Below are 12,952 nucleotides of genomic sequence, written 5' to 3' on the forward strand. Positions count from 1 at the left end.
GAACCCGGTTCCCCTGCATCGGCAGGCGGACGCGCAACCACTGCGCCACCAGGGAAGCCCCTCTTTACCTTTTATTTTCAATTGTTTTTTAACATTTTCATGCTATAATCTGTACAAAACTTGTATTTTCATCAGAATAATTTTATTTACTGCTACATTAGGTTAGGAAGTGTTAGGTTTGGGCTGGATTGGAATTAGGTGTGAATGATCTGAATTCAGATTTTGCCTTTATTTGCTTTGGGGTTATTTTTTCAAATGATGGAGGAGGAAAGAATCAGAAAACATTTGTATTGTTTAAGGCCAAAGAGGAAACTTTGCTTTGCGCCAGCAGCGAGCCCCGTGAAGGCTGGGCAGACAAGCTGAAACTTCTTTGGGTTCTCTGCATTCTAAAACACTGCTCTGAATGTGGGGTTGCAAATATTTGTCCCATTGAGATTTTTCACATTTTTTTAAAGGTTACACATGTTTTTCACAAGACTACTTCTGATAACTCTGAAGCTGATAATACTTTACATGTATACCTTGTTTTTGCTTTAGAAGTTTAAGATGAGGAAAAATTAAATGTGGGCTGAACTAAAGTTACGTATTAAAGATCTTAATTCAGCTTTTAGCTTGATTTTGTTTAGCTTTGATTTATGAAACATCAAAAAGAAAAGAAGCAGGAAAATATTTAGATTGTTTATAGTCAAAGATGAATGAAGATTTAAAATAGTACCCAGATAATTTAGGGTGAAGTAAATCTTTGTCCTAAAATACTCAGCTGAAGGCAAAAACTTTTTTAGAGTCTGTTTTTCAAGCATGTTAATTTTTTTTTTCTGATTATAAAATAATACATATTTATGAAGTTTTGAAAATAAAAGTCAGTTGTGGTCTCAGCATTTAATTACCGCTATTTGTTATATTTCTTAATTCACAGTTTATTTTGCTGTAGATGTTTATATTATACATAGATACCTATTTTTATTCGTATTATGTTTTTTCTTCACATTCTTTGAAAAGATGGTTTTTAATGGCTGTATGCATAGTAGCCGATTGCTTGGAAGAACTATGACGTATTTCACCAACTCTCTTTCAGTGGGTGTTGAGTTTAGTAAGTCCAAGGTTTCGCTATTCTGAAAAAATCTACAGTGTTATTTTCTTACCTGATGAATTGGGATACATTTCTGAAAGTGGAATTATCAGGTTAAAGGGTATATGGTATATATAGGATACGAGCAGCTTTAAAACTTTTTAATTACGTAGTGTCAGACCCCACCCCAGAAAGATTATGCCAAAAGGATTCTTTTACCTTTTATTTACCACATGTAGTCAAGTTTACTATTTTCTGTGTCATCATTAAAGAGACTTTGTTTGTTTGTTTGTTTATTTATTTATGGCTGTGTCGGGTCTTCGTTGCTGTGCACGGGCTTTCTCCAGTTGTGGCGAGTGGGGGCTACTCTTTGTTGCGGTGCGCGGGCTTCTCAGTGCGATGGCTTTTCTTGTTGCGGAGCATGGGCTCTAGGCGCGTGGGCTTCAATAGCTGTGGCACACGGGCTCAGTAGTTGTGGCACATGGGCTCAGTAGTTGTGGCTCATGGGCCCTAGAGCGCAGGCCTAGTAGTTGCAGCGCACGGGCTCAGTTGCTCTGCGGCATGTGGGATCCTCCTGGACCAGGGATCGAACCGGCGTCTCCTGCTTTGGCAGGCTGACTCGACCACTGCACCACCCGGGAAGTCCCAAAAGAGACTTTTAAAGCTATTTTCTTAATTTAGTCACTAGTTTTAAGACCATAGTACAGATTAAGAGGTGAATTGAATAAGTCATTTTTAGAATTGGGTAAGACTTTAAATATCACATATATATTAATAATAATAGCTGATAAAAATACATAGCTTCTATGTTCTCATCTTTCTCCCAGGGATCTTTGAGATTATGTTTCTGTAAGTCACCTTCTCTACCTCACACTAGAGTATTGATACTGTGGAGAATTAGGCCAAGAAATAAAGGCAGCAGGCTGTTTGTTCACTTGTTTATTTTTTTAATTGCTTTACATATTCTTCCCTGCACTTTTTTAAAAAAATAATTGTAAATTGGATGGAAAAGAGAAAGCAAATTGAGACTGAATGTACATTTTAGATCCATGGAAGATAGCTCAGATAACTGGTTCTTGTTTGTCCCATCACTTATAGTTTTTAAACTAAATGCTATAGACCAGTGTTACTTTGTAAATTACCAGTAGTACTTTAATTGGTTTGAGCAGCCTGCCAAAGTCACTAGAAAGAATGTGAGAAACAAACTTGGGTAATTATTGAAGTCACGTGTGTGTGCTTTGTTCTTGGAGCCCCGGTTTGGTATAGGCATGTGTGTATTAAATTTAGCTTACTCTTTAATTAGAACCATGCTTCATCCTGCTGTTTTTATAAAATGGTGGGGAAATTCTGAAGAGTTGGTGTTTTAGAAACACCCAGGGTTTTCATTTAGTACAAGGTGTCCAATGATTTGGAGTTTGAGAACGAAGCTCTCAGTAGCCCGTAATTAATAGGACCTTGGAATGTTCCATCTGGAAGGTATCTTAGGACTAATCAGTGGTGCATCAGAGGTTCTCAGTCAAGAGGAAATTTCAGCCTGAGTAGGTGGGCAGGAGGATATTTTGTTAAGCCTAAGCATATTATAGAATAAAATGCAAAATTATAGGATGTTGTAAGACAAGCCATTGAATGTCAGGGACATGAGCTTACCCCCTGCAGCCCTGGGCCAACCCCGACCCTCACACTCAACTCCTTCACCCCTGCTTTTAGTGGCACGTCAGTGGAAGATGAAAAGCTCTAGTGAGCCCAGCCTTTGCTTCTACTGACAGAGAAGTAAGGCTTGGGGAGGTAAAGGATCCTGCCCACGTTACATGGGAAGTTACTCTGCAAAATGGGAACTGCAACCCAAGTCCCCTTACTCCGAGTCTAGCACTACCCATTTGGCAGGTGTACCTCACAGTTTTAAGTGCCTTATTCTACATACACACAAATTGTATTTCATGTGAAAGTTTCATGTCAGTGACACTCATTGGATTAGAGAGTACCTCCACTCTGGCTCACTGCTTATTGAAAAAATGATCTGTAAAAGACCAACCTTGTCATTATTTCAATAAGGCTGGGTACTGAGAAGCTCGCTACATCCTGGGGAAGGCTGTGGACTGCTCTTACAGACACCAGAGCCCAGCTTAAGTGCTGGGTCTGCAGGTCAAGGACGGGAGGGGGAGTTACAAATATGTGATTTTAGTCTGGGGCCACAGTGTCCACAACAGAGGTGTGTCCCTTCTGATAGGGATTGTTGGTACAAGGATAGTGGTTTCATCATTATTTTTATACACCATCACTCTCCTCTCTACCAGCCACATGTGTGTCCTCTAATACCACCTAGCACAAATTGGATTGTAAATGGTGCCCACTTAATACTTGCTGAATTAAACTTGTTCATAAAGTATGGGTATGTGTGTGTGCGCGCATGTGCACACGTACACATCCATGCTGAATTTTCACATTGGTACTCTGTTTAATGGGAAGGAAATTGGAAAACTAGAGCTTAGCTAGCCAAGTCCTTCTGTTGACATAGAACTCACCTACAAAAGGACAGTTTGCTGTATGTAATGTTTGTATTTAAATGCTTGTGGTGTTGCCTCATTGATTTAATCCATGTACCAGGTCATTATTCAGAAGATGAAATGTTATCACAGAAGACATTTTCTGAGAAAAGTTGATCAGTCATGCAGGACTCTACGGAACTTTGAGTCCTATTAATAATACCAAAATAGAATTTTTTCATATATTGTATCATAGAATTCACTTGACACTGGAACATTATTGAGGGTTTGGGGGGAAAATGTGGTCTGGTTGCTATGATTGTGTAAATGAAGAATAATCTTGAGGTTTTAGAATAAGACCTAGAAGTTCATCATTTTAAAATTTTATGTACGTGTGGCTGAATGGAAGTAATATTTGTTCACACACAACGAACTTACTGAAAGTGTGGGGTGTGTATGAGTGCAAGCTGACAAGAAGTGATAGTGGCACACAGTGTGACTGACGCCAGCACTGCAATTTGAGTGCTGTGTGAAGCTAAGAACAGTGGTGAAAAAGGGAAGAATGCTTGTAAAAGGCTGCTTAATCTTTTCACTCTGTAATTTAGTTTTTATAAAAAGGGTCCTCATAACTTTCTACTCTTTTGAGAAACTTTATTTTATAATTGTTTTGCAAATTCAAGGTGGTAGGTACAACTCTATTAAAGAATAAGGGAGGGAGAACTAATCTGTATTAAGCTTCGAGTCCCACCAACTAAGCACAGAGCATACTCTGCCTTATTTAGTCTTTACAACAGTCCTGAGACATAGCTTTCTTCTTGGAATTACACCAGAACTGGGGCTGAGAGTTTACTGGATGGCCCTTTCCCTAGACCATACCTGCAGTCTGCCTCTGTCACCTGGGATTCTTTGAACCATACCTGCCTTCCATGCTAGACTGGGAGCTCCAGAGGCAGGTCGATGGCTGCCTTTGCTCTGGGCCCGTCCCAGGCTCTCTCCTCGGTCAGCTCGGGAGCGGATCGGTCTCCCGCATATACCACCTTGGGAGAACAGTGGTGCTAAGTGAGTCCATGGTGAAGACACTGATGTGTGCGGTGAGCTCCTGGTTCACCCCTCCCCCACCACTCACCCCTCTCCCCCAAGTAAACATGCTAGTATATTGTGCTTACTAGGACAGTAGCCTGCACTAAGTTTCACAGAAATCATCAGCAATACTATAGATTGCAATCCCCCCCACCCAGTTTTTATAATGAAAAATTTCAGAAGCAGCGATAAAAACCGAAAGAATAGAACAGTAAGCACCTCCATCTAGATTGGACAGTTGTTAGTACTTTGCCGTATTTGTTTTTTCCCTCCTCTTCTCCCTTTTCTGCCTCATCTCTCTCCTTCTCTCCACCTATTTATTTATTTATGCTGAACCTAAAAATCCAGAGTAAGTTTTTATACTCTGGGCCTAGGGTGACATGTTTTGAGGATCCAAATTCTAATTGCTTTTTCATGTTTTCTTATGAAAGTAAATTGCGAACATTTTATTTTGTTTTTTCTGTCCACATAGTCCCCCATCTCTCTCCCTTGCTCTTTTTTTTTTTTTTTTTAATATTTTTCCTTTTTTACCCTAACTCTTGATTTGATTCCCTACTACATTTAAACTATGAGGTGTAATCATTTATGGAAGTTAAAGTCCGGATGTATGGGATTTGCCTTCAAATACTTGATAATTATAGATCACTTTTGCTGCTACATCCCTTTAAATGTCCCCCCTTTCGGTTGAAAAATACCTCAGTTAATAAACAGTGCCCCAGACTTCCCTGGTGGTGCAGTGGTTAAGAATCTGCCTCCCAATGCAGGGGACACGGGTTTGAGCCCCGGTCCAGGAAGATCCCACATGCCGCGGAGCATCTAAGCCCGTGCGCCACAACTTCTGAGCCTGTGCTCTAGAGCCCGCGAGCCACAACTACTGAAGCCCACGCACCTAGAGCCCGTGCTCCGCAACAAGAGAAGCCACTGCAATGAGAAGCCTGCGCACCGCAATGAAGAGTAGCCCCTGCTCACCGCAACTAGAGAAAGCCCACGCAGCAATGAAGACCCAACGCAGCCAAAAATAAAAAATAAATAAAATAAATAAATTTTTTAAAAAACCCCAAAAACAGTGCCCCTCCACTTGCCAGTGTTTGAAGACTAGAAGACAACTAATCTTCCTCATGGTTTTTTTTTATTGAGGCTCAATAAAATGGATGAGACCTCACCACATCCACGGTGGGAGCGCGATAATGGTGTTATGAGAACCTTTACGTATTAAAGGCTCACTATTGATATGATGTGAATTGAATTTGGTGTTTAATGTGAAATATGAATAGTGTAATTTGAGGCGGAGCACTGCGCCTATTAAATTGTAGAGCCAGGAAGTAACTTGGTCTGTGGAAGGAGGGTTTGCAGCAGGGGAATACCGCTGCTTTTGCTAAAATGATTTCAGATTTCCAAATACCTGAATTAAACACATAGGAGATTGTAATTTTCTTCATGTACGTCTGTGATGTTGTTACGCAGCAGTCAATTTTAAGTCACGATTGCCCATTTTCAATTTACCTCATGCAGAAGGAGCTGGCAAGCAACCCTGACTGTCCTCAGATGTGTGCCTATAAGCTGGTGACCATCAAATTCAAGTGGTGGGGACTGCAAAGCAAAGTAGAAAACTTCATTCAGAAGGTAAAGTCTGTTCAGAGCGTGGTGACTTAAATTTAGGTTAAGAGTTGAAGTAGCTATTAATGGTATATTTTCTCTTTTGCCACTTTTTCCTTCTCGTTTAGGTGAAATTATTGCCCCTCTGTGTAATTCCTCTCTGCCCTCCTTTTTCTGCCTACAAACAGCAAAAACAGATGCCAGCAGAGGTTTTAAGGGGCTTTCTTTGGAGAAAAGCATAGTGGGTTTTGGTGCAAAGTGCTTTCCTGATGGTTTGCCCAGCTCTTCTGTAGAGCGCCCTTTCCACATACAGCATGTCTCCAAGGGGACCTGGGGTCCTGGCACTGGCTGGAGGGAGAGCCCACGCCTTGATGTTGAGGCTCCTCTGTCCCAGCTCGGCTGATAGCCCCTGCACACAGGTCTCTCCTGACACTTTCTGTGCCATGTGCACTTTCCACCTTCTGGTGGGATGTCTTCTTCAGAGATCCTCACTGAGAGTAGTTACGCTGAACCTAGGGTGACATAATCTGAGGATCCAAATTCTAATTACCTCTTTTTTATGTCTTCTTTATTCAGCTGAAAGTAACACAAGTATTTTGATGTAGAAAGGGGAGAATTGCAGTTGCATAGAAACACATGGCTGTATAAACGTGTGAGGAACATGGAAAGTTTCTTTGGTCTTTAATTTTCCTATAGGGTGAATAGTTCATTCCACTATCATTATATAGAGGCCCCTGTTATATCTCTGAACTTCCTACAACTAGTTGCATCTGAGTTTCACTGTAACTTTTCTACTTTTAAACTGTAACTGCTCTTAACATTTTTTTTAAAAGGATCTTATACATATCGCTGATTCACTTTGTTATACAGCAGAAACTAACACAACATTGTAAAGCAATTATACTCCAATAAATATGTTTAAAAAAAAAAAGGATCTTAAAGTGCTGGAAACTTTCATTATTCTTGGGCCTGCTTGCCGTTGGCCACAGTAGGCACTCTGTAAATATTGGCCTCTTTTCTTCCTCTTGGATCACAATAATAGATTAACAATCCAGTTCTGACAAATAGAAGGTACACATGTAGTTGATGAAGTCCATCCTGTTCATGGAAAAAAAAATTTAAGTCGATTGTCCAAACGTACTGAAGTATTCATTGTTTATTGCACTTTTCTCGCTTCTTGGGAAAGTGTAGTAAAACTTAAATAATCCAGCAATTAAAGCCACTAATTATATATGTTAAAGCCACTAAATATATATATGTGTGTGTGTATATATATATGTGTGTATATATATATATATATATATATATATATATATATGTACCTAGTAACAATAGAGCAGAAAAATTAATGGAGAGTATATAAGAATTCTTAATTTAATAAAACCTTTTATTCTAAAGAACCCAGGACTCTCTTCTTTAAATACATGTTGTATTCTACCTCACAATATTTCTTTGAATTGCAGAGAAGTTAAGAATGACAGTGTATGGTTTTATAGCAGAAGAAATCGAGTTGACCTTTAGTCACTGACATTAGAAAAAGGTAAAAATAAGTCGGGTCCAGCAGGAGTTGGTGTTGGATCAGAATGCCCACCACATTTGTTTTCAGTTTCTGGTAAATCATTATGCCTTTGCAAGGAGGATTGTTTCACATTTCAAAGGGAGATTTTTCTTTTTATTTTGTTTTACAAAATGTTAATAGGATGGAATTAAGATTTTCACTAATTGAAATAGTGGTCTTTTCAAACCAAGAATATGTAGATTTCATGGGTTAATTAGGGCATATAAAGTTAATATGTTATCAGTGTTAGAGTTTTGCCGTCTTATAATCATTTTCTTATTTGTTTTAAAAGCAAGAAAAAAGGATATTTACAAACTTTCATCGCCAGCTTTTTTGTTGGATTGACAAGTGGATTGATCTGACAATGGAAGACATTAGGAGAATGGAAGATGAAACTCAGAAAGAACTAGAAACAGTAAGACTTCCCATTCTGGGGAAATTCTCTAATTTCCCCTTTCTAAAACTGTGTGCTTAATAAGTATAGACTTAAAATTAGGAAAAGTATTATTGAAAGACATTTCTTAATCTCTATATCCTCAAAATCAAAATCTAGTTTCTTAGACACTAATATCCTTTTATTCCGATTTCTCTTTTGTTGAGCATCTTTCGTGAAAGTAAACTAGAACTTTGTTGATCCAGAATTTGTTACGTGTAAAATGTTCAGCGGTCTTGTATTCTTTTTCATGCATTGGTTGTCCATGCTGGTGCCTGGTTCGCAGTCCTTTTAGGCATTCACTTTATCAGGCCAAGTTGCCTTTGTCATTTTGTTATCGCAGTAAGTTATTAATGCTAGCAGAGTAAGTCCTAGTTCCCTATTCTGTAGATAAGATAAGGCTAGTAGTATTGTCATTGATTGCAGAAGTGCCTCCTCCCATCCCACAACTGGCAGTGTCTCCTTATTTCTTACAAGCTTTAGGCAGAAATTCAGGTGATCCTTGGGCTGGAGGTCTGCGTGCCATTTCTCAAAGTTAAGCCCATGCCAGCTCCTCCTGCACCAGAGAGCCGACCCTGCAGCTCAAGAGCACCCCCTTTCTCCCAGAGTGGGTTCTTCCCTGACTTACTCTTGCATGCGTCTGGTTTTGCTTTTGCTCTGGACTGCACTTCTTTTCTGTTGGAAGTAAGGCCCCACGGGGGAAGTAAACCCGAGGAATGTCCAGGGTAGGCTGTGGTTTCCATGTAGGCATCCAGAGTCCTGCCAGCAGTCCCAGTTTGGGAAGCCCCGTGGGCGGGCGGGAGTGTTTGACGAACGCCTGTGTGTGAGGCAGGAACTCCATTTAATCAAAGGAGAATGGCAACAAATCAGGTTCTTTGGCACAGAAGGAAATCTATTTGTCTGGCACATAGCATTGTAAAGAATCTGTGTTTAAAACTGCTTACTTTTGGTGATTACAGCAGATCTGCTTCTAATTAGCTTTATACAAACCTTCTGAGAGGACTAGGACATATTTTCTTTATAAGGCAATAAAACGTTTTAACCTTATCTTATACATAAAGTAAACTTTAAGCAGCCTCCAACTTATGAATGGATTTTGTTCCAAAAGTCTTAAGTTCAGTTTTTGAGATTTGGAACATGTTTTCCCATAGTGACAACATTATAAATTGGGGTTTGGTTTGCAGGCCAGACAGTAGAGGCCTCTCTGACCTCAATTTCTCATACTAATAGTATGGCTCTGAGTTCTAGATCTTGGGAGTAAGGTGATAGGATGGCAAGCATGGAAGACCATCCCTTACACCCTTATTTTTAGGCTGGCCCCAGGCAAAATATTTAAACGGACAAGAGTAAGTTGTGGGTATTTGCTACCTTCCCTCCAATGCCTCTCTCCCACTTTTGTCTTCCCTTTCTCAAGAGTCAGGTTCCCTTCTCTGAGAAGCACCCCTCACCACCACCCAGTCTTAGTCCCTTTCCTCCTGCCTTGCCTGGTTTTGCTCCTTCCAGGTGCTCCAGGCTCCAGTAATAGCTGCCACCTCTGCCTCCAACCCCTCCGAGCAGCCGGTGTCAGCTGAACATCAAAAAGAAAGCAGCAGGATTACACACTCATTCTCACTAAGCTTATGGTACTGCCTTGGCATCTCCAAAAAACGATTTGCCAACACCAAGAAGAAACAGAAAATGGACTTATATTTATTCATTCGAACTCTCAGGAAGGAGGCTTTCATGTGGTTTTGATTTCTATGCTGAAGGCCCGTCCATAGCACGAGGAAGAGTGGTGATGGCTGAAGGGGTAACGAATGGAGCCCTCCCTGGTTTGGGCTCTGAACCCCTCGGACCGAACTTGGCCGAGGCCTTGTCTTCCCCCAGGGGAGTGCTTACTTCCCTCACAAGTTTTTAGTCTCAAGGTGCCTGAACACAGCGCCAACAGGAGAGCCCTGACAGGAGGTGGTGACTGTGGCTGCCACCTGTGGCAGAGGGCCTGCAGGCTCAGCTGCTTCTCCATGCACATCTGTTACTTGTGAGTTGGGAATCGCACTTGAAAAGAAGGTGTAAGAAGTGTTACACAGAAGCCCAGTTTATTAGAAAGCATCATTATTGTATCCACATGGCTTAAACCGACAAATTCCCTCATAAAGTTGGTAGAAATCTGTCATTGGTTCAGGGTTGGGAATCCATGGCAGTTTCTTTGTTAAATATTTCAATAATACTTCAAGTCAAATTGCAGGGTTAAATGCTGATCATCTTAATGTTAAATCCCATTTATTTTGTTCTAGGTCACTGGGGAGTGCTTTATTCCGCATCACATTGCTGCTGCTCTGAGTCCTAACAGTTGGTTTGTGAGCTTCTCAATCTGGGCAGCATCATATGCCCACAGGCCAAAATGCCTACCCAGAAAACACCTGCCTCCTGAAGAGGCTTAACATTTTCAAGTCCTCTTCACCATGGAGGAATTTCCCCTTTTCTTGAGGTCCTGTTTCCCTGACACCTGATGATAGAATTTGATGTGTTATAATTCTCTTCTTAACTCGCAAATATCTGAAGAATTGGATTTCTTTCAAATGGGTTTTGGCCCTGGAGAGAAGTCGTAGCATCTCGAGAGGTTAGGCATGAGAGGAATGCCCCTGCCTGTAATCCTGCAGAGGAATACTGGGGTTAGGCCCAGCAACTGAAGGAGTACTTAGGGCAACGTTATGCCTGTTCTCAGCTGGACCTTCAAGAGGGGTCGGGAGAAGGGGGGAAGGGTTGAGCTTCAGAAATGTGTTTATTACATGTGTTCCTTTTCTGTCCATTCTTAATTTTCTCATTGAGTGGTCTCTAGGCCGTTGTTGCTAATGCCTGTCCTTGTGTCTGCTGTTTCTCATACATTGTTCCTGTGCTCGCTTGTTCTTCCTTTTGTCCTCCCTCTTTTTAATAAACTTCCTGTAAAGAACTCCTTTGAGGGACACTGGTCTCAGAAGCCAGAGGTAGCCACACCTCATGGCTTCCTGTCTGGTCCAGGGACTATGAAAAGGTGAACCAGACCATCGGGGCATTTTCTCACACTGTATTAGTGAACAGTTCATTTACCCTGGCTATCTTTGATAATTTCACATCATCAGTCTACAGGCTTTTGTTTCCTAGATTCGAGAATAGATACGTTTTTTGTGCTGTGGTAAGAAAAGCCTTTTGCAAGATTTACTTTAGATCAAGGTAACTAGAAGGGCCTCGGAACTTCATTTTTAATGTGGATATGCTTGTAAATAGGCAGCGGTCACTTCACAATCTCGTCTAGATCTTTTTTCTCCCCTTGCTTACTAACCCAATTTAGAGTCTGTGATTTCAGCAGCTTATGATTTTATTTTACGTTTAGATGCGTAAGAAGGGTTCCGTCCGAGGCACGTCGGCTGCTGATGTCTAGATGAGTCCCCCGTAGGGTCAGAGACAATATCAAACTGTGTAAGTGAAGACCTGGGTAAAAAGAATGTCTAAAAACCAATACCTTTTTGGTAATGGGTAGTTAACTTGCTGAGTGGAGACAACATATTAAGTATGGTTTAATTTTTAGAATGTAAGAGGTGTATATTTCAGACATTGACAGTGAACACCTGAGTTATTATTCTGTAAGAATTTTATCTGTGGAAGGGGTTGAATTTAGTAATCCTAAATTAGTTCTTAGTGTTACGGGTTAGAATCCAGCTGCCAAATACACTTACTCATCATGCAGCACTGTCCTAGAAACCAGCTGAGTTTTCATCGATAGCCAGTTAATTGACCTATTTCTCACTAGGACCATTTGTGGTTAGTAAGGAAATAAGTAAAAGCATTTAAAGTCAAAGATCCTTCATCCCATGCCATAAGGGCCAATCTCAATAATTCATTTTAGTTGACATTTTTTTGAATATCAGGAAGTCTTCCTTCATGTTGACTTTTCAGTTATCTTTACATTTATCTTTAATATGTGTAAATACACTGCTTTTTGTTTACAGTGTAAAATATTTCTATGGTCTTATTTCTTTCACACAGATTTATATGCCTAGATAAGAGATCTTCCTAGAGGGGAAAAAAAGAGCCTCAAAATCTACCCCCACATATTGAAACCAGGATGAAAAACAAAAATCGGCAGTACACTGTCGTCATTTGTTAATATTGAGCTATGATGTTTATTGAGAAAAATGACAAGACGGAACACACTTCTTACCCCACTGTTTCTTCGCTGCCCCCTGACATGTGCTACCTGCTCTTTAATTATTGAACACCGGAGAAACGAAATGTTCAGTCCTGAAGAAAAATACCAAATAAGAATGGATGAACTCTGCCAGGGTTCCTCCAAAGCCCTTTTCTTAAAATTTAGTGTTCATTTACAGTTTTTTAAAAATTTATTATTACTTTCATTAAGGTCTTCTGAGTTTCTGTGATTCTGCTTCTAATTTATTTTCCCTCTGATGAAACAAAATATTATGCCCTTAGTAAGACCAAAATCAAGAGATTAAATGTTAAAAATGCAGTAGTTGGGGTGCATTGTCTGCCAGAAGTTTTGTTACACTGAGGATTTTTTTCCTAGAGAATGTTTGTGACAAGCTGCGGTCTAACATTTTTTGCGTCTCTCTGTATTTTAACACATTGCACTGTCTCGCTTTCCTTACAGTTACGTAATCAAGGTCAAGTAAGGGGAACAAGTGCAGCCAGTGATGAGTGAAGAAGAATCTGACCATGTCTTGCAGTGTTGACGTTTCCCAGACGTGTGCTTGTGGTTA

General features: G+C 40.4%; 1 protein-coding gene across 1 annotated transcript in view; it reads left to right on the forward strand.

The window, feature by feature from the left end:
- PITPNB (phosphatidylinositol transfer protein beta) overlaps positions 1-12,946 on the forward strand; it is a 60,576-nt gene extending 47,630 nt beyond the window's left edge. Inside the window, exons 9-12 of the mRNA XM_024120514.3 lie at positions 6,145-6,255; positions 8,079-8,201; positions 11,569-11,654; positions 12,844-12,946. Of these exons, the coding sequence (XP_023976282.1) occupies positions 6,145-6,255; positions 8,079-8,201; positions 11,569-11,616 (282 nt within the window). The 3' untranslated portion in view covers positions 11,617-11,654; positions 12,844-12,946. The remainder of the gene's footprint in view (positions 1-6,144; positions 6,256-8,078; positions 8,202-11,568; positions 11,655-12,843) is intronic.
- Positions 12,947-12,952: the final 6 nt, after the last annotated feature.

The sequence above is a fragment of the Physeter macrocephalus genome, chromosome 19, assembly GCF_002837175.3.
Source record: "Physeter macrocephalus isolate SW-GA chromosome 19, ASM283717v5, whole genome shotgun sequence".
Classification (NCBI taxonomy): domain Eukaryota; kingdom Metazoa; phylum Chordata; class Mammalia; order Artiodactyla; family Physeteridae; genus Physeter; species Physeter macrocephalus.